General features: G+C 36.6%; 1 protein-coding gene across 4 annotated transcripts in view; it reads left to right on the top strand.

The window, feature by feature from the left end:
• The window catches only part of COL19A1 (collagen type XIX alpha 1 chain), a 178014-nt gene that overhangs the window by 108283 nt on the left and 42937 nt on the right, over positions 1 to 26794 (top strand). For all 4 annotated transcript variants that reach the window (XM_036380957.1, XM_036380955.1, XM_036380956.1 and 1 more), the window contains 7 exons: positions 11188 to 11241; positions 18465 to 18518; positions 22946 to 23008; positions 23781 to 23825; positions 24771 to 24806; positions 25702 to 25737; positions 25846 to 25899. In XM_036380957.1, coding sequence (XP_036236850.1) covers positions 11188 to 11241; positions 18465 to 18518; positions 22946 to 23008; positions 23781 to 23825; positions 24771 to 24806; positions 25702 to 25737; positions 25846 to 25899 — 342 coding nt within the window. The remainder of the gene's footprint in view (positions 1 to 11187; positions 11242 to 18464; positions 18519 to 22945; positions 23009 to 23780; positions 23826 to 24770; positions 24807 to 25701; positions 25738 to 25845; positions 25900 to 26794) is intronic.

Raw genomic sequence — 26794 nt, 5'->3', positions numbered from 1 at the left:
AAGAAACATATAGAAGGCTCAGGTTAGAGCTAGTGACAGGTAAATGGCAATAGAAAATGAGTAGAAAAGCAAGGAAAACAGCATGCATTTTCATTTTCAGAGTGTTTTAAGTGAGATTTTATTATTTCAACAGAGATCAGGGCTTAATATTAGAACTACTAAGAAATACCAAAGGTGCCCTGTCCCAGAGTGGGCACCCATCTCTCTGTATTCACTAAAGAGGGAACTAGGAAAATTGTAGCCCTAGTGAGAGGAATAAGTCTGAATAGTAGTATTTCTTTCACCTCACAGGAATAATGTGCGCAAAAAAAATCACATCATAAAAATAGGTGTAGTAATTATTATAAAAATAGAGTAAGTGTTGCTATTATTATAATAAACATAAAGATAACTGTAGTTTTTGAGTTCAAACTTATGTCAAGCCTTACAATGCTTCTTGGCATGTACATCAAATAGGCTTAGAAATGCAAATTTACATCATTACTTAATTAGATTAGTGGTGTATTTATTTCAAGGGTAAAGGGGGATCAATACATTTTTTCAGATAAGGTGGTAACAGTTTTTTCTGATGGATGCACTGTAGACAGAGTTACTGGTGTCATTTGAGCCCATGCATAATTATTAAAACACTGAATATGTCACTTTATGTGTCTTTGATATATTATACTGTATATATAATATAGTAATATAGTACATTACTACTGTATGGTCATACTGGGTTATCATCTTACTCCCACATCAAAGAGCAGTTTAGGTTCTTACTTGTTTAGATGATGGTCAGCAATGGAAATTGATGACAGAAGTGTGTGAAGTATCTTCTGTCTTAGTTGGTCTTGCTGGATGCTTTCCAGATATCCTAAAGAATAAAAAGGTTTGCAGAAAGCAGTACACTAGTGTGATGTGTTTACAGAAATGTAGTATGGGGAGATCATTCAGAAAGAAAGAGAAGCCCTGAAAATTCTAGTTTTGTGCAGCATTAAAGGACCCTGTAGCAGGAAGACCAGGTTCTATTTTTTGGCTTTATTTAACAGAAAATTGCAAATTTGCTACAAGGTTTCAAGTAATGAAGTCATGGAGAACAATGAATATGACAATAAATAAAATTTGGATTCATAATCATATTACTTCTCTTATACTATTCTAGTAGCAAAATGTGTAAATATTTATTTTCTGAACAAACAACTGGATTAATCGTCTTGCATTTATCAAGAGTATTGGTTGTGTCTCTAAGAGTAGACTCATCAGTTCCCATTTTTTCCTCACTTGTGACTCCTTTGCCTCTCATCTCCATTATCTCTTCTCATTGTGGCTGCTTATGCAGGAGAGCAGCCTTTGTGAGCAATGGGTACAAATAATGACCTTCAGACTTACGTAGCTTGTTTTCTTTGCACAGCACTAAAAAGGGAGGAACAGAGTTTTGAGATGAAGTGAAGGAATTTGTTTTCAATTTTGCATGGTTTACTACCGAGTTTCATATACACAAAACAAACTTCCTAGAATTTTCAGTAGCTCTACAAAAAATCTTAAAATATATTCAATGATTCATCACATATTTTCCATCCTTAATTAGACTGTTAACTCTGAAAGCAAAAGTAATTGTCATGGCAGAAGACATCATAACCTGGTTATATCACAACCTGGCCAAATTCAAAGAGCACACAGTGAACTTATTTCTGATTCTTCAACCAACCTGAGACTTATACAATACTCATTTAAAGGGCTGTAATAATGTCATCAGTGAATGTAGTTAAATTTTGTGTGTGCATGTAGAGTTCTTGTGTTTCTCCTTTTGCCAAGATACCCCTGACACTTACCATTCACATTTGTTAGTCAATGTTGTGTTTTCCTGTGAGTTCAAGGAGTCCTCAAATGTTTATTCTTAAAAAGGTCTGGTGTTTCCTCTTGTTCTACAAGTAGTGACTTTGTAAAACACTTTTTAAGATTTTTGATCCTTAATGAAGTGGTTTGTGTTAGACATGAGACCTTACTCAGCAGGAGTTTTGGATTTTAGTTCTGGTCACTGAAAGAAATGGGCCAGTAGAAACAGCTACTCATTCCTGCATGAGAAATACTAGACTGCTCTGTGGGCAGGCACTACATTCATACATCATTTTTCAGTGTCCATCACATTGGCTTCAGGCATGTTACTGCTGCAGCAACTTGATACTAATATACAACTGCTCAGAATGACATCAAGAGCTCCAGAAGGTAATTACACATTACTCAGAAAAGTCCCTGGTCCAGTATTACCAACCCACAAACAATACTGAGATTGGGTACTAACCTAGCATTGTGTGGAATTTAAATCACAGTGGGCTACCACGTCATCTTCCTGGATTCCTGTGTTGTGCAGAACTATTACTTTTCTCAGTCATCCTGCACTTTCTAGGTAAGCTCATCTTTTGCAGAAGTCTAGTTTTCACTTTAAAGAACATCAACAACAGACTCTTTGCAAATCTCCTTGAATTCTTTCTTCCAATGTTTTTTGTCAATCACACATTTCAAAATATGCATTTTATTTTACACTTAGCATGTATCTGATCCTCCATTAGCCTCAAGCAACTGGGTTTTTTAATGTCTTCTTTATATTGAAAAGGTATTTATAGTTTTTTCTCTACAATCAAATCACCATTCCATTAATTTTTGAAAAATTCTACTAGGGGCCTTCAGTTCCCATGCAACGAATTTTCTGAAGTCTTCAAATAATTTTGCCATGTTGCTGTGTATTCTTAAAAATTTCTACTAAGTATAGTTTACAGGCTGCATGAAGCTTTCCAGACTCTGCCTTTATTATGTTAAATGCAATGAAGTTTATATTTCCAAAATAATACTCCAAATGTTTTGAGAAGCAGTGCTTCATTTCAGTTGGATATCTTTGTAGCAGGGATTTTCCATGAACTTGGTGCCTTTTTATAAACACCATTTTTTTCTGAAAATTACTCAGTTTTAAAAATATAATACTTCAGTGAATTCCAAGAATTTTCTTAATGTGAAGGATCAAGGCAATTTTATTAGACAGCTATACTGTGAAATCTAGACAGGATGATTTTGCATTCTCAGCTGGCCTCTAGAAGAGCCAGGCCCAGCATGCAGCTGAAATACACAGCAGTTTGTGCAGCAGTTTCTGCTTCTTTACAATCCTCTTGCTGCCTTCTTGAGCTCCTGTGACAACATTTCTCTTCACAGAGAAAAGCAAGGCACAACTTCCCAAGGATTTTCTGAGATCCACATTGTCTGAACCTCAGAGAAAGAAAAAACAATTCTTATCTCATTTACTGCTCCTGTGTTTTCGAACAAGTGGAATGTATTGTGGAAGATTGTTTACCTGAAGGGAATTGGTAATTGGATTCTGGTGTGTTTTGATTCATTGACCAATTGAATCCAGGTGTGTGTGTCAGGACTGTGGGTGGACAGTCATGAGATTCTGTGCGGTTGAGTGGAGTTGAGGTTTGTGCAGATTCAGTGTAATATAGTATAGAATAATATAGTATAATAAAGTAATTAATTTACTTTCTGATATCCATGGAGTCAGATGCATCATTTCTCCCCCGGACGTCAGGGTTGCCCTGCTTTACTATAAGCTCCTAGGCACTTTTTCTGGGATTTGGGCACTTTTGGAAAGCCTCTGAGGGCACTGAGGCTTATTTTGAATTATCATGGTGAGTGGGAGAGGCTCCTGAAGACTGGAAAAGAGCAAATATCACTTCTGTCTTCACAAAGGAAAGTGCAAGGAACTACAGGTCAATAGGCTTCAATCCCTGGCAATGTGAAAGAGGAAATCTTCCTGAAAACCATTTCCAAACATGAGGAGGACAAAAAGGGGATTGGATCTATGTAGTCTGCATGGATTTATGAAAGGAAAATTTTTCTTGACCAAATACTTTGCTTTCAACTATGATGTGACTAGCTAGATGGATGAGAAGTGAGCAGTGAATGCCAACCTCAGCTTTAGCAAAGCCTTTGACATTATCTCCTATTATCTTCATAGACAAGCTGACAAAGTACAGGTTAGATGGGTGGATGGTGAGGTGGATTGAAAATCATCTGACAAACAAGGTCCAAAACCTTTTCATTAGGAGCATAATGTCCAATTGGAGATGAGTCATTAGTGGTGTACCCCACTAATGGGGCTGCTCCTAGAGCCAGTAGTGTCCAATGTCCTCATTAACAGCCTGGACAATGGGGCAGAAGAAATCAAGTTTAACAAGAGCAAATGCAAAATTCAGCATCTTGGGAGGGATAACCCCAGGTATGAGCATACACTGAAAATAAACTGTCTGGAAGAAAGCTTTGTGTAGAAGAACTCTTTGGACAACAAGGAGACTATGAGCCAGCAGCACATCCTTGTGGCTTAAAACAGGCCAACAATATCCCAGCCTGCATTTGAAAGAGCACTGCCAACAGGTCGAGGGAAATATCCTTCCCCTTTGCTCAGCTCTGGTGAGAGCACCTCAAGGAAGACACAGACTTCCTCAGGGGTGTCAAGGTGCAACTGGAGAAACTTCCATGGAAGAAGAGACTGAGAGCTGGGACTCTTCAGCCTGGAGAAGGCTCAGTGGGAATCTAATCAGTGTGTAAATATCTGATGTGAGGGAATAAATAAGAGGGAGACACATTCTCCTCAGTAATAGCTGGTGACAGGACAAGAGGCAAGGGGTAAGAAATCTTAAAGAAAAGGAAAAAAACCAAAACCCAGAAAATTCTATTTCAACACAAGAAAGAATGTGAAGGTCATCAAATACTGATGCAGGCTGCCCAGAGAGGTTGTGGAGTTTCCATCTGTGGAGATACTCAAAAGCTGAGTAGGCACAGTCTGGACAATTGATCCTGCTTGGCACAGGGATCATACTAAGTGATCTCAAGACTTTCCTCCAACCCAGACAATTCAGTGGTTTTTATGTGACTAGCTCTAGCTTATTCTCAGCATAGCTACCAACAACTTCATTCTTATGCATTAATGCAAATTTTTAAAAATCTTTTATATGTATGTAAACAGATTATTTCTCCATCATGGTGGTTTCCCTGGTTCCAGTGGTGAATTGGGTTCAAGCATTTAAAAATATTCTACAATATCACAGCTATATCCTTGACTTTAAATTCCTGGGATTGGTGTCCTTGAGTTGCAGGTGTCCTGAAGTAAATATTTTTGAAAGAACTTCCTTATTTCCAATAGTTGTGTTTATAATACCAAATACTTCACTTAAGAGGAAGTTATTTTAGCATTATCTTAGTAATAAATTAAATACCTCATAAAACTAAGAATCTGTTGTCATGTCTAGTATTTCAACATTGATTTTACTAAAATTACATGTTTGGAGGGACTCTTGGAATTGCAATATTTGCCTTATGTTAATAATCAGCTTACTCTCTGATATTACAAGTTGTTGCATGAACAAAGTTAGTTTGACAGAGTGGAAAATCTTCATAAATAAATGAATGGAGAGCTGTTAGATTTTCTTCACATACTTATTTAGAGAGGCATCAAAATTAATTTAAGTTCAGATTGCATTTATCTGATTTATAGAACATTAATATTTCTTTGACATAATTTCTTTTCTAGTTCAGTGAATAAATGTTGTACTTAACCAATTATAAAACAAACCTTACAGAAGAACGATAATGTCTGCATTGCAGGTCAGCCTCCTGGCACAATGCAAAACATTTTCTTCACAGCTCTGGAGTTTTGGAATCTCTTTTCATCTTCTCAGTCCCTGACTTTGATGTAAGTTGTTTTTAAACAGGCAAAGCTCCAATCTGAATTCATCTTTAAGTTAGAGTTCTGTTCCTTCACTCTGACATTTAACAGTCCAAAAATGCTTAATGTAAAACAGTTTTTTCTCCCAGAACATCTCCACATTGAAGTACATATCCAGTAAATTTGGATGCAGCTTAAAAATATTTATTTTTCCCACTTTGGCATTTAAAAATGGAATGAAACTGTTGTAATTTAGAATGCTGAAAATAGATTGTTCAATTGGAAAAATTCTTTTTTTTCCCGTTGTCAATTTCCACCGTAGAAATTAAAACCTAACTTTTAATGGAATGGCAGAAATTGTATAACTTCTAAGAGTCTCTTTTAGAATTTCAGACTCTCTTCCACATACTCTATTTTTAATATTTCTTTTAATGTCTTTTAGCCAAAGGTGTAGAAATATGAGAGAATAAGAAATTATATCTAATAATGAAAATTAAGGTATCAACTATCTAAATATAGTTGAAAATAGTTTCTTTGAGTGGTTTTGAAATAAAATTGAACTTTTATGGATACACTTGAAAAATTGTGATGGATTTTGTGTAGCGATTTGTCGGCAAAAGAGGTCCTGGCATTTGACTTCTTGGCATTGCTGTGCTTTTTTAGGGACTTATTTTTGTTTGTTAAACTCATTTCAATTTTATGTAGCCTGGCTAGGCATTCCCTTTAAGCATTTTATTAATGTCACAATGAAGAAACTACAGATTTTAATGATTTACTACAGTAAATCATTCCTAAAATGATTTTGGAAACCCAAGACTGAGTGCAGGAAGGCTTCTGCATGAGGAACTCCCTACTGACTTTTCTCCCAAAGCAGGGGATTAGGCTCTGTGTGCTCTATTCTTCTGTGAGCCACGTTTCTGTGAAAGGTTTTAGTGGGGTATGGTGAACAGTCTTGCACTTGATTTCTGTAAATGTTTTAATTTTAATTTCTTGCCTTCCGGCCTTATTTCCTGTGATTTTTGTTCAGGTCTAACATCTCATACAGAGGTTAATGTGCAATATATTGGTTGCCATAATACGTCCTCAAGGCCAAAGTTAATAGGATTGAAGAAGGGATTGTACAGTCAAATCTTAACACTGTATTACTGAAGTTAACAAGGTTTCATTGTCTGCAACATAGATTTTCAATTTAGGGGAGAGACTATCCCAACTCTTGCTGTAATCTGAGATAGTGTGGGCACTGGAACTGGCACTTGGCATCTGTAGGTCAGGCAGATGAGAGACAGGGGTATTTAACTCCCCACTCACCTCCTGTTTTGCTTTTACCTTTTTAAGTCTGATTTTGAGGATTAACCAAGAGAATCATAGTGTAGCTTGGCAAAAAAATTACATAAACCTCATTAATTTTGCATAACAACTATGGTAGTGAAGACTTTAAAGCCCAGATTTCTACTTTCCCTAGAACTATTTCTTGTTTTGAAATGTGATGATGGGTTTCAAGAACCACTAATTAGCACTTTCCCTTGAAAATTCACATGGGTTTATTCTAAGAACTTTTACCTTCAGACTGAAGTGTAGAGTCTTTAAATTATTAACTCCATAAATCATGTCAGTGTTCCTACATAACTGCTTGATTTTATCCTTAAATAATCTGCAGTTTATTTTTAAACACTAGGATTAGAGATCTTACTCCTCTAAAGTTAGAGAGATGCAAGTAGATGGAAATGGCATGATACAGCAGGGGGTTACAATACAGATTTTGAATTCTTGCACTGTGTGCTGGACCTGCAACAGTGCCCAGGGGCAGCAGTCAGAACCAGAGCACAAATCCTATGGGAGAATGGCCAGAGCCTCTCCTCTGAACAGCTTTCCATCTCATGTCAGGCAAAGCTCATCAAGTCATTTCAATTCACAGAAGGGGTGAAGTAAAAGAGAAATAAAGAATGCAGCTGACCACATACTTCAGCTAGGCACTCAGCTGGGTTTCCTGAAGCATATAATCTCTCATTTACTTTATTTTTAGCATTTTATCTTTTCTTGCCCCTAACCAAGCAGTTGTTATTTGAATGATTTGTCATTTGAATGATCTAGCTGAAGTCTGTCCTTTGGGAAAGAGGAAAGTAGCCTGCTGCACAAATTAGTTGGGGGCAGGAGTCAAGGGAGCAGCATACAATAGCAGTAACATTTAGAAAACTTCTTATCACTTTGATTGGCAGCAAAGATATATGCAGCACAGAGCAAGTAGCCAGCAACTGTTTTGGTCTCCTTCAGGTATTCTAAGTAGGATTAGACAACTTGTTGACACCACATATCGTTTCTAAGTGAATGTAGGTGGTATTGCATTTTTTATTTAGTTAAAGGAACAATATGATGCCTAGTTCATTTATTTATATTTTGAGTAGTTTTATAACCTCAATATTTGTTCAGTGATCTAAGCTAAATGAAGATAACAGCCCTCCTGTGTGGGCTGTAAGCCCTCTGCACAGCAGAGTGGCAATAAATACAGCTCTCATGGGGCTACCAAGACCCACAGCTGAGCAGGAGATGGGAACTGTGGCTCTCTGCTAAGCCCACTCTATAAACCAGAGAGGGCACTGAGATGTTTTTCACTTCTTTCTTGCCAGAAGGATGACTCAAAATCAAAATGTAAATATTTAGTCATGGTCTGGCTCATGGTCTGCCCAAGGCAGCATCATAATGGGCTCATCAAAAACATTATTCTAATTGTTTTAATTACCGTAAACAAAAACATAAACCAATATTTTCTACTTACACTCTTACTATAGTAAAAATATATATATTTTTCCCCTGCTGATGCTGAGAAGTCATAGAGAAGCAGGAGTGCTGACAAGTAGAGGGAGTTTTGGGTATTCCTAACATTGAAGACTGTATCTGAATGGCATTGCTGAAAGGTAGTGGCCTTTCATACATTTCTGCATTAAATTTAAAATACCAGACAGGTTACAAAGCTGCTTGGAGGCAAAAAAAGGACTTTCATTACTCTATAAAAAGCTTATGCCTCATAGTGATCTGTGTGGCTGTTTTACATGCAACATTGCATAATGGCTAATAATATAATGATGGGATAAAAAGTGGGACAGATGTTTCCTCTGTGTTTCACTGGGTATGTGTTTTAGTAACTAATAAATGGTGAAAAACAACTATCCCAAATTTTTTTTTTATAACTGAGTTGTTTTGGGTTTTTTTCAGAAAATTCATCAAGTTTCGTCTTTGTTATGTCATAAATCATATTTTAGTCCATCTTGTAAACAGAGATAAAATAGCCTTCCCAACATATTCCATGTTTTCCTGTGTAATTAACACCTCGTTCACAGTTGTGGCTGCCAGTCAAAGCCCTGTCTTCTTCATCCTGACACTTCCTTGATACTTTGTTTAGACTGCTGTGACTTTAAGTGTCATCCTCAGGATACTTTAGATAAGTTCAAACAGGAAAAGGAAGGTGCTTCAAGAAGTCAACACTGTAGATCATTATAACTTGGAGGGACTATTTTAAAAGTATGAAGTAATTTATCATTTTTTATTACATTATTACCTCTCCGTCTGTTTTTCCTTCTTTCTAAGGGAAGTTTACTGTTTGTTTTTTTTCTTTAAGTCAGGAAATATCAGTTTCCACCTGTATTTGCGGAGTAGAGATGAGTCCAAGAGTACAGATGTAGCTGTCTGCAGCCCCCTGTGCTTGTGCATGTGTGCCCTGGTGCAGTGCCCTGGCAGGCCAGGCGAGCTCCTCAGCTGCTTGGTGAACAGCATCAGGGAGCTGACCAAAATCAAAACCTGCTCCACCTTAGCCCAGCTGAGCTGCCAGCCCTAGCTGGTCCTGGGGCTGCAGGGACAGTGTTGCCAGCACAGCAGAGGCTGTGCTGGGGGTGGGTAGTAAGGGCCAGTAGAGCCTTGAGCCCAGCCTAGGCACCTAGGACTGTATTTTTGTTCTAAAAATTTACCCTTAGCTGCCCCAGTTAGAGCTCTGCATGTGCAAGTACTGGTGGGATTAAACAGCTCAGCACATGACATATGTCTCAGCTAGTTAAGACCCAGGAATTTGGCACTCCAAAAATGCTGGGGTGGTTTTGTTTCACTCTGACTGGCTGAGGATGTTGATAAAACCGTGGTGGCAGTGTACATGTTGTGCGGCACAACCCAACGGCTGAAACACATCCACACAATCTTGGTTCTGTTTCTTTTTCAGCTTGAAGGGCTTGAGATACCTACCACTCCCAGGAGAGTCCCTGGCTTCTCTCGTCCTGGAGAGCTGCAGGGTGGGAGGGAGAGGGATTTTCCACCCTTACTGACATCCCCTCAGCACAGATCAAGATTAATGAAATGCACAGCATGACAGTGCTTTCCTACAGATCAGGGCTCTCACCTGGAAATAGCAAACCTGGATTTCTTTCTGCTCCTGAGAATACTTCTGCAGTCTATGTGACACTGTTATTTAAGAAACTACAGAAGCAGACTTAGTAGTAAGGAGCATAGCTTACTGAAATATCCCTATGTGTTAATTGTGAACCATCAGCCAGAATTTTATTTTTTTCACTTTTTAAGCCAAGTTTTCACCAGGACACCCCCCTAATGCTTAACATCAATTTACATTTGCCATATGCAAAGGAAAAGTTTACTCTTAATGGATATAACACTTTTTTTCTTTGCCATTTGCACCTAGATATTAGTTGTTCTCAGCTGTTGTTTCTAAAAAATGTGCATCAGATTTCAGCTTGGCAATAAAGATGTTAATTCCTGTAAATTACTTCCATTTTTATGTTGATCTTCCTATAAAAAAGCATATAAGAAAACAGTTGTTCAAGCAAACTCTGTACTAAAAAATTGTAATAGTTACATATGCATGTGTTTTTTAGAAACTGAGTGCAAAGTCTCCCTTAAGTAGACTTTTATGGACTTTATGTTTTAATGCAAATGATTTTGCATGTGCATTATATATACACAGATGGTAGTAATTGCACAAAGAAGGTGAGTTGTTTTTGCAAATAAATCTCTGGCTTTTGTGCTCATTATCACATCCCAGAGAAGAAGGTATGTGTGTTTGTTAATAGGGTTATGTTGCACATATGTACTGACTGTGCTGCAGCAGTTTTACATCCCAAGCTCTGGTGTATTCATACAAATGTAATTTCTTTACACCTCATCAAGGTACTTTGTTAATTACCCCATCAATGTGCACTCATATTTGAGACAAAGCTTTAAAATGTGACATTGTTACTGGGATGGAGATACAAACATAGTTTGTTATAACTATTAAAAGCAATCCTAGAACTACTCAGATAGTATTGCAGTGACTGATACAGAGTATGCATTTTGGATGGATTTTGTTGGGTTTTTTTGGTTTGGTTTTTTTAGTTTGTTTGTTGGGGTTTTTCTGCTAATACATAAGGCAACAAATCTTTTCTTAAAATTCTTATTCCAAATCAGTCCCTAACCACACCATTTATAAATGTCTGTTGTAATATTTTTGTTTCCAGGGCAGACGAGGCAAACCAGGCCTTCCAGGAAAACCGGGGCCACCAGGACCTCCTGTGAGTAACTAATGAGGGGAATGGGAAATTTTCACTCTGTCCTTTGGCCTGGACAAAGTCCTCTGGACTTTGTTAACTCTTTTATAGCAGGTTACTGGATCATAATTATAGTTAAAAATAATTAATCTGTGTGTACTCTGCTGTATCAAACACCTACTACTGGTAGCCTTTTGTTGCAGCATAAATAAAAGGACTGGGTCCACAAGTAGGAGCGACTGTGCAGGAGGGAAAGAACAAGATGGAAACTTCAGCGGAGGAAGCAGAAATTGGCATTTCAAAGACTGGCCATGTATGCTAGCTGTGAATACTGTGCTTTCATTCCCTTTGCAAAATGCGTGATGCTCTGTAGAAGGGATAATTTCTGTCTCAGAGGGGTAATTTGAAAGATGAAGGACTGTGTGAAGCATGTGCCAACTGTCTGAATGATGGGGAGGATTATACCCAGCACTGGAATGAGCACTCAGCTGTAGTTCAAATGAGTTGACTGAAGAATTAAACAGATTAAGAAATACATGACTTTATGAAAGGATTTGTAATATGGAGAACTAAAGGGTTTAGCTCAGATCTAAGAGGTTTGGGATTTTCTTTTTCTTCTCTATTTTTTTAAAAAAAGACAAAGGATTTAAAATTCAAGTCAGGTATGAATGTATATTAGTCTTCAATGAAAGCAGCCCTTTTTTGTTAGGGGAAGACTTGGTCATATTTGTAAAATTCTCTGTACATTGTATTGTAAAAACGCTGTCATGCACAAATGCAAAACAGCTATTTGTGGATTAAGTAAGCTTCTGCTGCTTTACATTCTTAATATAAAACAAAAAACATTATCATTCCTTCTTTTGCTTACCTGGATAAAGGCTAGTGGTTTATGTATCTGAACATTTGATTCCAATGTTTCAACCTGGTCTTATATGTAGAGCAGAGAATAATGCACTGCTGCATGGGATGCAATGACTAAAATGAAACAGATGTCATCTACCCTCAGCCAAAACAAAAACTGCATACATTTCATAAATAATTTTTTCTTGCAAAATGCTTTCAGAAAGAGGCATTTATGATGAAATTCATTTATCCTACATAAAATCAGTTAAAAATCCCTCCCTTTCACTCTTTTCCCCTGCATACCGTCATACTGAATGAAGCCTTGCTTGTTTGAGTCCTCTGCACAGTCCTAATGCTGAAATGGTATTGCAGATTGCAGGAGGCCAAACAGAGGAAAGGACTGATGCAGAATCTTTCTTAATACAAGTGGCAAATATAACCTTTAAAGGATAAAAAAGCAAACCATAGCAGAGGTCAATGTTAGACCTAATCTACTTAGCTTTTTGTGAGCTAGTGAAAAGCTGTTTCTGCGTTACAGATTTCTGCCATCCTAGATTTGCTGGCAGGTCAGGCTTGTGAAGATGTATGATCCTTGACAGATATACCAGAAATCTTGAGAGGAAGCTAAATTGCACTTCTATTACTGAAATGTAGCTCAGATTTTCTTACAGCAAGTAGAAAGCTCAACTTTGTCAGCATGGCAACGTCACTACAAGGAGCTCTGTATTGGGTACTGTAGCCTAGTACTACATACAGAGAAGCATTCCTTAAACAGCCATGGCCTAAATATTGGTTTAAAGTATTTGTTTCTGGTATAATTCTCTTGATGCACTTCTTGCTTTGAATACAGCTATACCACCATTTTGTGTTCCTCTTCCAAGGCTGAGAAGATAACACATAGAAAAGGCATACTCTAAAAGCAGTAATGCCTGCTAACATGAATTGGCAGGATCCCCATACTTCAAGTGCCACAGCTTGTATACACCAAAAAGACTTCAACAGGATCCATCATTCCCCCTCTCTTTCTCAAGGCTCAAACCATATTCAGTTTTGCTGTGCTTCCAGGGACCCTTCTCTCCTAATAGTAAGCAGCTTCTTCATGCACATGGATGCATTGTTAGCCCTTACTTTGGCTTTCCTAAAGTGCAACAGAGCACTCACACCTGCAGGGTGCTTGCTGTCATAACTTTGGCCTACACAGAGTGCAGAGTGGTTAACAGATTGACTGAATATGTAAAAATTAGACTCTCCAGCATAAAAAAAAAATGGGTTTTGGCTGATGTTCAAAAATATAGGAAATTTGTTTTTGAGAAAAAGGAGATTCAGTCATTAATTGTTAGGGTAGCTACAGCATGAAGTGTATGTTTGAAATCAATAAGTTTACCTAATTTATTTATCAGTTTATGCCATTATGTTAAGTATTTCATTTATATATTAGAGCAGTCAAGTGCTCAGTACTGACAAAAAAAAAAAAAAAAAACAAAAAAACCAAAACCACAAAAATGGAGATAAGAAAATACAATAGTCAGGGTATTTATTATAAAGGACAGTCCTAATAACAATGTGCACATACAGGGATTTGTGGGAAAAGATTGGGGTAAAATTAAAGAAAACTGGAAAGTTACAAAAATTGCCATCAGCATACATGCTGTACTTTCATGTGACAGGAGTGTAAAAGCACCTGCTAACAGTCAAAAATCTACTTGTAGCATGGCAGCATTTTAGACTTTTCTAACCTTCTCCCAGTAGCTCATCTTTCTTCTTTTTTTTCCCTAACCTAATTTCTGGGGACTCTTTTCAGTAAAATTAATCCTTGGTGTAAGTTTCTAGTCCCTTAACATCATCTGCATAGCTTTGGTTAAAAACCTTTATCACTGTCAGAAACATAGATTGATTGGCATCTGGTAATGAAACTGTTCAGTTAAAGTGGGACTTCCTATGAAATTTCTTCCAGATATCATTTCTTTTGTGTAATTTTTTTTCCTTATCCTTTCTTTTATTTTTTTTCTCTTTGGAACAAGTCCCGTGCCCACAAAAGGCAAGGAGTCAAAGAGGAATTTAGTGATCAGCTATAAAAAATATTTTTGTAAACTTATGGAATATATTCCTCCTTTGTATTAGTTTAAAGTCTATTACATATAATAGACTTTTAAGGTGTTCTTTGATTCCCTTCTGGTTTGGAATTGGTAGTATGCATCCTTGATGTCTGCTCTTGGTTTTGAATACTGTCCTGTTATTTCAGTTCAGGAGAGCCGAGATGAGAGCTCACACCCGTCTCAATCCAGCGAGTAGCAATTTGTGCTGAATACAAGAATCCAAGTGGAGCAGCAGCTCCCTCTAGTGCTTTTTGACCTTTTCTCCACTTTAAAAGCTCCTGGATAGCAGTGAAAATCTTCTGTTAAACACACTGTTCACTTTGCTCTCACAAGCATTCTGAAAATTGTGATTGTAAAATCAATATCTCTGTACCCTTCAAATGTATTTTATGTATTTGCCTACTTCCATTTTCTTCTAAAGTCTTCTGAAAGAGAGACTGTCACATGCTGTTACCCTGCTCATCATGGCTCTTCACTGAAATTGAAATGCTGATTTTATGAAACAAAAAGAATTACTATGATAATAGGATGCTTTAAGGTTGTAAAAACAGCATTTTGATCAGAGTGCAGAACTGAGCTGGTTGTTTTCTTCTGCCATAGCTGCTAACTAAAATTCCATAGGATTCAGCAACACAGGATGGGGTCCCTGATGTCTGTCACTGTTGAGGTTGGGGGTTTATTGATTATTTATTTTTGCCTTGAAATGAATCATCAGGTATAGCTGTTTACATAGATGGGCTAGAGAACAGAAAAAAGGAGTTTTACTCATTTCTCTATTGAGGGTTAACTTTATCTTTCCCATCCTAATTTTCTCTGTCTCTATTGGAACTGTTATGACTGGAGCAATTCCATTTCTTAATAGCTCCCATTTTAGTGAGTTAGCTTGTTTTTAAAATCAAGAGTGATAAGCTACAGTTGTGCTACAGACTTGCACAAGTATAAAAAAAATTCTTTGAGATGAGTCTGACTTCTGCCCAATTATTCTTTAGCAGAAGTGAAATGTTATCAGTGCTGGTTTGTAAAGGTTAGAAGCATGAGGGTGGCCTGTTCTGGCCAAACACAATCTTATCCAATGTTTCTACCTATGGCAGACTGGCTAGGAAACTGTAATCACAATTATTCATTCCCTTAAACTGATACATCCAAAGCTAAGCTATTGTTTTCAACCAATAGATATAATTGATTCATTTCACATTGCTATAGCTTTTGAAGCTCATCATTCAGTTTATCATTTACCTTTGCAAGAGGCTGAACTTCATATTTTTATCTTCTCAATATGTTTGCTTGGAAGACGAGCTTTGTGTTACTCCCTAAATTTTTAAATTAAAACAGGGTTTCATTTTTTCTGCATTGCATGGGATGCAGTAGAGGAGTTCACTTGAACTTCTTCATTTAATTACATACACTTTTGCTGTTGTGATTCAATACATATGTCAGTGCCCCCAAACTAGTTATCTTAAGTAGCCAGCAGTTCACCTTGGAAATTTCATTTCCTCTGCCTCAGGAAATATTGTCATCCCTCTACCAATATTTTAGGAGTGAGTGAATGTTATCACTTAATTACAATAAAGAAGAAATCAAAGCAATGATAAGTGAAAATTGTCAGTAGCATTTCTGGTTTTCCTGGACTTTCAGCTACTTCTTAGAAGAATATTGGAAACACTTCCATTAGAGTGTGGGAAAGACAGTCAAAGGTTGGTCATATTGCTTGTTTCTATGCATAAAGTTTTTTTTATCCATATCAAAATGTAATTTCTTTCTTATGTCCTATTGTGAGAGACATCATGTTTTCATCATTCTTTCCATTTGCTGGTTGGAATAGTTATGCAATATTGTACATCTGCCCTGATGAGTTTCATGAGGTTTTGCATTAAAATAAACAGAAAAACAGGGTCTTATTTTAATGGGCAGACACCAAAGTGAAATACAGGGATAAAGTAACTGCACTGAGTCACTTGCAGACTGTGTTCTCTGAAATGGCCTATTTTTGAGATGCAACCAACAATTTACTTGTTACCCATTTTATGCATGGACTGTGAGATTGTGTAGATTTTGTCAACAGTCTCATCTTTACAGAAATGCAGGTGAACTATAAAAGTTAAGGGAGGAAAATATGTTGTAAACCCCAGTAATTTCACAGTTTGGAGCTATTTCCCTTTAAGCACCTGTGTTTCTATTCCTGCCTTGTCTGTAGAAATAGCATCTGAAACCTGTTTGCAATTTTGGGAAACAATCAGGACACATTTTCAGTTCTTTTCTTATTCATACAACTCTACTCTGTGTGCTTCGCTTCTCTCAATTACACAACTTGATATTAGAAAAAAAGGAAACCCTGCTCAAGTGAGCTTAAAAGTGGCAGATGTGCAAAATTCTCATTCAAAAGCTAGAAACTTCTGGTACAATAATTCTTCAACTGTTGTTAATTTCATTGCTTCTCCACATTCAAACCAATGCTGCTGGGGTTTTTTAGTCTGTAGAGACTTCAGAGTAGACGCTGCAACTATATTAGTGTAGTGAAACTGTGGAAGAAAAGAGACTGTGATTTGGGAAAAAGTCTTGAATAAAAATATCTTCTGTTGTTGTACACTTGTTTTACTAGTTTTTATTATTGAAGAAATTATAGAAATAAAAAATTATTAAATTTATATCAATTTTTGGAAAACTGAAATACTAAACTGGTAACACAAAGGCTGTGGCATAGTCAAGAATGCAACCAAAATGCCTAAAGTTCTCCTTGACTGTCTTAGTCATGAGACATTCTGGGGATTTTTGAGGATATGCTTGTTTTTCAAAACTATGCCAATGTACTTTTCATCCTGTCAAAAATTATTTATGTATGTACAAATAATATCTGAGATTCTGGGGTTGATGGCAGCATTAATTTCTTCCTGGGTTGTGTGTCTGCAGCAGTTTCAGCTGTGGAAAAACTGTAAAAGAAGCATGATACATGATGTCAAATGCAAAGGGAGAGTAAGTTCTTATTTTTGACTCTTTGCAGGATTTCAGATTTCTCCAGGAATCCTGGGTTAAAGGGTTCAGTACAGCAGGTTTACAGTGTTGATGTTGAGATGTCTAGGTAGTGTCATTCTGCTTCAGTCCCAGTTCTGAATTGCCGGCTTTATTATGGATAGCAAAGTAAAAACTCTGCCCTTAACGTCAGAAATCAGAGTGGAGTGAGATCTTAGTGAAGACATCATGACCATATTGATCTTACTTTTAACATAAATTTGAAGTGACAATTCACTTTGAAATAACAGGAAGACACTTTTGTCTCTTCCAATTTAGGGAAGAAGGAGGGAGTGAAATACCTGAGATGTTTCAAGTGGCCTCCAAGTTTTCCTAGTATCCATACTAAGACAAAAGCTGCAAAGGATAAATTGTAATTATAAAAGCCCCAGAGGAGGAGAGTTGCTTTTGCACCCAGTTTGTATTACATCCAGGTCAATCAGGCTAAATTACTTACTTGAATATTTTGTAATCTTATTAATACAGTCAAATGTTTCTTACAGCCATCGTGAGTTGTTGGTGTTCATATTGCTTTATGTGAAAGCTTCAACTCAAAGAGAGTAGCTACACTAATTTGTAAATCTAATTGAGTCTTAAGAACTGACGGTACTTTCTGTGTTCTGCTCCATCTATCAAACTTGAAAATCTCATTGAGGCCATGCTTTTTGGCAGAATATGCCTAAAAATGGGCAGATTTAATGTCCAAAAATGCTTTTTCTCAAGCACATTTTTCAGTGTTTCTATCGTAAATGTTAATTTGATCAGGAAGTTCCTTTTACAGTGTTTAATTTCTTGATGAAACGTGTGTTTAAGTAAAAACTTGCAATGCTAATAAAACTAGAAAGTTAATATTCTGGAGAATTCTTGCTTTCCTCAATTTCACTTACTGTACTCCCAGGTTAAACACCTAGTTGTTCACTCACACTAGGAGCTGCTTCTACATCAAAACTTGTGCTTCGAGTTAGTGGAAAGAGCTTTAAAATGCTGCAGAACAAGAATATTGTTCATACCAGAAGGGACTTGTATTAAAATAGATATGGATTTAATTGCTGCCTGCTCTGAATGACCAGTTCACTTGAAAATAAGTTGCTGGTTTTCAAAATTCTGAGATTTAAAAATTAACTTTCTTCTCCCTCTGTGCCAGAAAAAAGAAATAATGAAGTTACAGAAGATAATTTACTGTACACTCCAAAAAAAAAAAAAAAACCTTTACTTCTCCACTGCTTTTTAAAAAAAGATATGCAAACAAATATAAAATTTGTTAAATTAAAATGACCTTCTGATGCATATTTTTCCATATAGGGCCCATCTGGACTAAAAGGAATCCTGGATTCATTGAACAAGCATTATAATGAGGTATGGAGATTTGATTTGGTGTCTGTGTGGGTTTATGACTAAGTAGTATCTAAGGCAGAAATGATTAAAGTTTTGACTCCTCATTCCAAACCACTTTCCAAACCTAATTCCAAATTAATTCAAAAGGTAGTTTCTTTCCTGCCCCCTTTCTGCATCCCTTTACAAGTTTCAATCCACACTCCCGTCACATTTCTACCTTGTCATCAATCTTGCTGCCATGTGTCTTGCCTCCCATCCATCTTCTGCTTACTTGTTTTTGACTGGTGAAACTCAGAAAGGAAATGTGGGGACCACCTGACTGTTAGTGTGAAGCACCGGCTCCCCATTTCTAAACTTAATTGCTTTAAACTGAATTTGACATTACTTTCTTGACCAACTCTGTCATGATTCTAAGAGTAAAATAGAAAGACAAGGAGGCATAATTTAAAAAATATCTGCCAGCAGTCCATAAGGACATGAGAATTGTCCTTATGTTTGTATTACGGACTAATAAAAATACTGTGTCAATTACAAAAGCTAAAAGAACTTAAAAGACTAAAAATTGCATAGGACTGAGTTCAACTTGACAGAGCTTTTACATTCTTAGTGCAGCTATTTCAAGTCATTTAAGCTGTGGTAGTATCTGCCATTGTATGAGAATGGAGAAGTTTGCTTAATTGATTTGGGAGTATGTAACCTCTCTGATCAGAAAACCATTTTGTTCAAAAATTCCAGATGCACTATTACAACATTATTTCCCTAGTACAGTGGTTAATGTGTGTATCACAACTTAAGTCATGCAGGTCAAGCCTGGAGGAAATCAATTTATTTTAATATTAGAATGCATTAACTATACATGAATAGAATGCACATGTATTCAGGATATTTTTCTGATTTAGCATTCCCAAATGAGTGCTAAAATCTTTCCTTGAGCAGGGATTCTGGAGTTAAATTCATGTCAAACGTACCTTTCCAGCTGCTTTTATCACTGAAGTGATTTCTTTGATATTAATTATGATATTTAATCCATCCCAAATCAGTATATCACCTTAGAAGCATGTATTAGGAGTTAAGCATAGAGCATTTTTTATGCCTAGAGACTTAGTTTCTGTATTTGGTCTCCTGCTTCATGTATATGTGTTGAAGTTTTACATATTTTGGCTTTCACGTTTGGTTTCCTTACCAGTTTCTTTCTCCTGCCAAAAAGCTTTCACTGGTACCAGCAACGTTTTCTCTATTGATACCATATTTTTTGTAAATCATATTTTTTGTAACTCATTCCCCACCTCTGCCTTATCAGTCTCTTTAATCCTGATAGTCTTTTTAGGGTTAATTCTGCAAGAGGAAATACAAACAGTGATGATCTCCAGGAAATTACACACCTCTGTCTCCAAAAATCGTGTTTCTTATAATGCTCTAAGTAATCTTAAGGTGGCTAATATTTCCTAATTAACAATCTTCTGGAAAAAATGTAGACCAGCTGGTATGGGTCTATAAATTAATTATCTTTTAAATCCTGGATAGCTTATCAACTTTCTTCTTACTTCAGCTGTCTAGTTTGAAGATTTTAATGACTCTTTCATAAGCAATTAACTGTTCAACAAGGAAATGCTGTTTGATTCCAGATGAAAGAGGAGTTGGCTTTCTGATGCAAGTAGAAGGTTCTAAATATGCAAACTTTTAGTTAAAGTGGACTTTTAGAGGCAGCTTAAGTCTCCAACAACAAACCTATTAATTCCTATACATTTTAGGATGGGATTGAGATATTCCCATCAATGACAAGACAAAGAGGTCTTCAAAGAAAAGAACAGCTTCTCTGGTTTGCCATTGATGCACTTAGGCAGATGTATGCACCAGTAACTTGTCTTTTCTCCATGCTGTTTCATACTGTGACAGAAGCTGATTTTGTCCACAGCACCTTGGAGACATCAAGCAGTCTATCACATTCCAGTACTGAATTTGCACTGTGCCTCAGTTACCATTAGTGAAATTATTTTTGAGTGATACTCTGAGGTTTTTGAGGTTCCCTACAGCACAGCGAATGGTGGTGTCATCTTCCATCATTTTATCCAAGTTCTCAAGGATGTCACAAGGTATTCTTTCAGTTGGGTGTTTAAAGTGTTTAGGTATTGACTACATTTTACTTGTTACAAGTATTTTCACACCTTTTTTTTTTTTATCCTAAGAATATTAGTATGGCTTCTTTGTTTTAGTATTTCTAGGAACCATGACAAAATTATATCAAGAAATGTGGTGGCTCTTAAGGCCCATCATAATTAACAATGTTTTTTCTGTTTTTCTATTTCTCTGCTTCTTATCAGATTATTTGCAAATTTTCTGATTGCTGTAATATGTATTGGTAATTGCACAATGTATTTAAATAATTTATTGCAAGCAGGATTTTTCTGGGTCAGCATCAATCACTTTATCAGAGTGATTTTTAAGGAGGCTGGAGTGCGAGCCTTTAAAAGCATAATTTACTTGATCCTTGATTTATAGTGAAAGAGCACTATAAATACAATTGCTGATTGCAGCAGCAAGTTGTGCTGAACAGCAAACCAAGATCAGCAGTCTCCCCTTAATGAAGGTGAGAGGAACCTGCCGAGGATAAGGAGTAGCATTGATCCTTAATGGGGTGGGAGACAGTGCTGGAGCATTGCTGCCCTCATTCTTCCTGTGTGCCTGTTTTTATAGGTGACTGGTTTTATATTCCTTCTTGTTATGTCTTTTGCATTTTCAGCATGAATCAGATGCTTTGCATGTGTTCAATAAACGCATTTTGTTCTCCTCTTTTTGCCAAGACACTAATTCTGCCCTGTATGTTACATTCCTTCAGAGATGGATACACAATGCCTCATTATTTGCATTTTTATACTCTCAGACCTCTGTTATCCCTTGCTTGGGTTTTCAAGGCCTCTGTTTGTCATCCTTCCTACTTACCAGTTTTCCATATGTAGATATAAGGTCATTTAGCCAAACTTGCTTCTAAATATCTTTGGAAAGGGCATGTAAATCAGTTTAATCAACATTGTTCTCCACCACATAAAAATAGAAAATTAAACCAAAACCCAAAGAAATTGAAACTATAACATAATCTGTTCAGAAAATGTTCGGAATCACAATAATTTGTAGTAGTTTTAGACTGTTATGGGATAATTCAGTATTAACTTGCTATTTTTTTTGCTTTGGTGTATTTTACCAACATTTGGTTTTAAAGAGCAAATTACCTATAAAAATGCAAAGAATATAAGGGTAATTTTTTGGTCTAAAAGCCTTTTCCCCTTTTTTTTCCTTCATATTTACCAAAAAAAAAAAACACAACTGAGTATAAATCATAATTTGTAGTGCACTCACAGTAACAGACACCTGGATTCTCAGCCCAGTGGTAGTCAGCTACTTCTCATCAGTACTCAGGTATCTGGGTATCTGCATCTTGTTCTGAAGGTGATTTTGATAATTAGTATGCTCACAGTGTTACAAACCCTAACCACCAAGGAGAATCCATCAGGAAATTAGCATTTCTAAGATAATTATTGATTTTTTTCAATTTGTATTCAATTACTATCTTTGAAAATATTAACACAGTGTAAATGGCACGTTTTTTCATTATGATATTTTCCCATTTTAGAGTTTTGGAAATAGGGATATGGCAAGGTGAGCTGGCTTACTCAGGGTTCCTGCTCACCCCAGTGGCATGTCTTCTAGGATTGGGATTCCCTGGCTCTTGACAGGAGCTCATTTTTCAGGGTTATTGGGTTTTGCTTTTTTTTCCATTGTCATTGCAGAGAAACATGTTCCCCTTAGGACATCTGACTTTGTGAAAAGGAAACCATTTGCTTTGTGTTTTATTGTGTCTCTACCTTGTACAGAAGAGTAAATAAATGCAGTGCAGTAACAGCTGAGCAAGTATAGAACCTGAACCATCTAGTCCTTAAGTCTCTCTTCCTTGAGAAGCAATGTGAGGAGCCTGTTCCCTCTCCTTTGTCTTACTACTGTAGTAGACTTAAATTAGTTCTATGGTTTTTTACATTTCATGGTACTCAAAAGTAAAAAGCTTGTGGTTCTTTTCCATAGAAGTTGGGGGTTTTCTTCTTTTCTAACATACTTGAGAAATGCATTGTAACAATGAGCATAAAAATATGTTATTTGTGTTGAACTTTAAAAAATCATAGATTTGCATAGCAATAGTCAACATAGACATTTCCCTTTTATGCTTTTGTTCATTTTCTGCTAGTGTGGCAGGAGTGTGAATGCGTGATAAAGGATGTGTTCTGCAACACATTACCTACTTGTACTGCATAGGCATTTATTATTATTCCCTTTCTAGTGGTAAATTAGGACTTCTGAATTTACAACTGGATAATTAAAATAAATTGTTATGGTAAACAAGTTGTTACTGGAAGTAAATGGTGGCATTTTCTAATCTTTGTGCTGATATTTCTTTCCAGAGTGACACAAGACTACTGGGAGTACTTGGGACCCCTGGACTTAAAGGCCAGAAAGGAGATGTTGTAAGCATTTGGGATGAATTTGGAGAAGTTTCAAAGGGCCTACCCAACCTCTCCCTGCCACCCTCAACACAGTGCATTTTATTTGATTTATCCCAATGGGCTTTGAAGGAATAGATTTTTGACATGACTGGCACTTTGATCTGTGTAGACCGATATCCAACTCATCGTGTTATCCTGCAGAGGCAACATGTGATTCTTTCTCATTTAGTATAAATAGAAAGGAGAAATGCTGAAGGAATTATGTATGGTTTCTATAATGCCATCTGAGAAGTCAAACAAGCTGCCCTGACAGTTATGTGGGAAAGACTCTGAAAAAGTTGAAATTCAGAAAATATTTTGGATAGTAAATAATGAATATTTAAAGCAGTTTCTCTGTAATGATGAGGCTTTCTATACCAAAAATACTCATAGACAGCCTCTAAAAATTGCATGGAAATCTAATTCTTAATCCACGCTTTATTGTTTACAGTTATCTGTCCTGTATAAACAGCTCACTGATATTTTAACAATTGCATGCCTTTCAACTTTTAAGAGAATAGACAAGAGCTCTGGATATGTGACAGAACTGACAACATTTTATTGAGAAGCCTGCAGATCTTCTGTAGAAAACAGCCATTTAAATTCATTTGCAGATGTTTAAGCTTGATTTCCATTATAATAATCGTTAAGATTTTGTGGCCCGTACAGAAAAAAGTACATTTAAAGAAGAGGAGGGGGTTATTTACATTTGCCAGAATACAAAGATTTTAAATATAATTAATTTTGTTAAAAGGGTCAAAAAGGAGAATTGGGAATGACTGGTGCAAAAGGAGAAAAGGTGAGTTAATTCCTTACTTCTGTGCTCATGTGTTTACTAGAAGTTGATGCAATGTACTGATTTTGAATGAAATCTTGTAAAATATTCAGGAGATCAAGACAAAATATTTGGGTATGGGAAAAGTTGTCCATCTCTAAATGTCCTTAGTACTTTATTCAAGCCCCTTATTGGAGGGTATTTACATAGGCAAGTAAATTTCCCTGTTTTACCAGCTCACAAAGCCTTTAGCTTTAAAAGCATTCAGACTTTTACTTAATACCAGTTTAAAATTATTTTTATATATGTTTATGATCAGAGGCTGCCTCATTAATTAGGTGACAGTCATACTTTTTCAAGTTATGATCTTCAATATCTACATGAATAAACAAGAAGCTTTAAATTATTAAAATTTACAGATTAACATTCTAATTTAGTATATTTTAGTTTAAGCATAAATTTTACAGTATGATTCAGGAGGTATTACTACTTGGGAACAGAACTGTATTTTGCTTTTCTAGGAACGTGTGCTGTACATAGTTCTACTGATTAATAGGTGTTTTCCCATTCAGCTATGAGGCTTCTTGATTTCTTTGGTCATACCTTTATATTCCTTTATAGTTTTCATGCAGGCAGAAACAGTATTTTTACTCCATTGATACAACAGATTTATGATTTTGTGTGTTATAAAGCATCTAAGTTTGAGAATTTTTCAGATTTGGATGCGTGATTACTCTCTTTAGTTCATGTTCTTGACCCTCCCTTGTGCTCCTGCTTGAGAGAATCACAAATGTCATGGCCTTGGCATTAAATCAACATCATCTCTCAAGTAAACTTTTCTAATACATATATTTGTATTTTAGACAGTTTTAAAATAGCCACATTTTCCAGGACTCTTCAGCAAAACTAGACATATGTGCTATTTAACATTTTAAATAAATCTGTTAACCTCTGTTCTACTTTTCTTAGGGAGAGCCTTCTGAAAAAGGGGACAAAGGAGACCCAGTAAGTGTAGCATGTTTTGAACTGCTGTGAATAATGTGAAACATTTGAGATTACTGTCACACCGTATTCATTCTGTAATTCTTTTCTTTGTAGACATTCACTAGATGCAGGGATTATGTGGAATAGCATATGTATTGTCTCCTTCTTACATGTCCATCAAGGTCTCCCAGGTTATAAAAAAAACCAGAGGTGCCCTGATTTTCAGCATTTCTGTTGCTGCTACTGTCCATTAACTGAGTTTAGAGCACAAGCTTTTTTTATTCCCTGAAGGTTCTTTCTTTCAGCTTTTCCAGAAAGTTTTATGTGACCTGATCTGTACTGTTTTGATGTGGCTAGTGTGGCATTTAACATCAGGCTGTTCTCATACGGCTGTTTAATGTGTGCATAACTTTTTTCTTATTTTGAGACAAATTTTCAGAACACTCTTTCTGTAAGACTCTCTTTACCTATGTTCCATATTTGTAATTAATTTTTTGTCCTCTCCTACGATATTTGACAAAAACTAGTTGTGCTTTTAAATATAAAACTCAAGGTTACTGAGATATTTTTTATTAACATATTATAATAATCAGAATAAGTTCTACTGTAATAATATGTGGGTTTGGAGGTGAATATTGGTTACCAGAAAAGATGTAGTGGTGAAGAATAGACTGGAAATGCTGCTAAGGAAATGTAGTCTTTTCAAACATTTTTCCTTTAAAACATTGGGAAAATTTGCAGAAAAAATTAGGTTGCTATGTCTTTCAGAGTTTGCAAAAGGCATCAGAAATTATTTTATATTTTCTCAATATTTATGTCTGCAAACTGCATAACAATATTTTAAGGTAGCAAATTAAGTTCTTATTTGATCCTACTTAAATTTCTAACTTCTTATAGTTGCATTTACTATTTTCAGGGAGAGACTGGAATGGAGGGATCAAAAGGAAATAAGGTATTTTTGGACTTGTACATACTGTATATGTTGTCAGTATACATAGCTGATACTGAGAGACATAGCAGTAAATTTGAATTTTTTTGTTTTCTCAAACAAAATCATTAGGGTGAAATGGGAGATCCTGGACCACCTGGTCTTATTGGAAATCCAGGATCAAAGGTAAGTGAAAGTTATTTCATCCAATAACAATTGCATTCTATGCTGTTATATAACAGGACTCTGGAGCTATCAACTCTTTAGCTAGTATTAATGGGCAAAGAATGCAAATTATTTATATGGATCATGGCTCTTTTACATAAAATTTATGTTTTACATGAAGCTCTTGTTGCTCTCAGTGTCACACAGAAACGTTATTCAAGAAACACACAGGTGTTATTTTGTCACTTGAGAATATGAGCACCCATTTTGCAATCAGAAATCCTCTGGTAGCTGGGTGAATTCTCTTTATGCTTAGTGAGGCAAGGAGCAACCACTGCCTGTACTTGAGCAGCTCCTTTGTTTAGTCCTGTGAGGCAGCAGGTAATGTTACAGCAGTCATGGCCTGCTTGAGTCTATCCTCACAGGCAAACCTCAGGAAGTGTGGACTGCATGAGTGGACAGTGAGGTGGATTCAGAGCAGGCTGAAGAGCAGACACCAGAGGCTCATAATCATGGCACAGGGTCTAGCTGGAGGCCTGTCACTGGTGGTGTCCACCAGGGTTCAGTACAGAGGCCCAGTCTTGTTTAGTTGGTTCACCAAGGATTTGGATGAAGGAACAGAGGCATCCTCAGCAAGTTCTCTACAACACAAAATCTGGGAGGAGCGACCAATACCCCAGAGGGCTGGCAGCCCTTCAGAGGGACCATGAAGGTTTGAGAGATGGGCAGAGAACTGTCTGAAACTCAACAGAGGAAAGTGCAGGGTCCTGCACCTGGGAGAATACCCATAGGGGACAACTTGCTGGAAAGCAGCTCTTTGGAGAAGGACCTGCAGATCCTGGTGGACAACACCACGAGCCAGCAGTGCTCTTGTGGGCAAGAAGGCCAATGTTATCCTGGGGTGCATTAGGAAAAG

This window comes from Molothrus ater, chromosome 3, assembly GCF_012460135.2.
Source record: "Molothrus ater isolate BHLD 08-10-18 breed brown headed cowbird chromosome 3, BPBGC_Mater_1.1, whole genome shotgun sequence".
Lineage (NCBI taxonomy): Eukaryota > Metazoa > Chordata > Aves > Passeriformes > Icteridae > Molothrus > Molothrus ater.
This window is presented reverse-complemented; position numbering and strand designations above follow the sequence as displayed.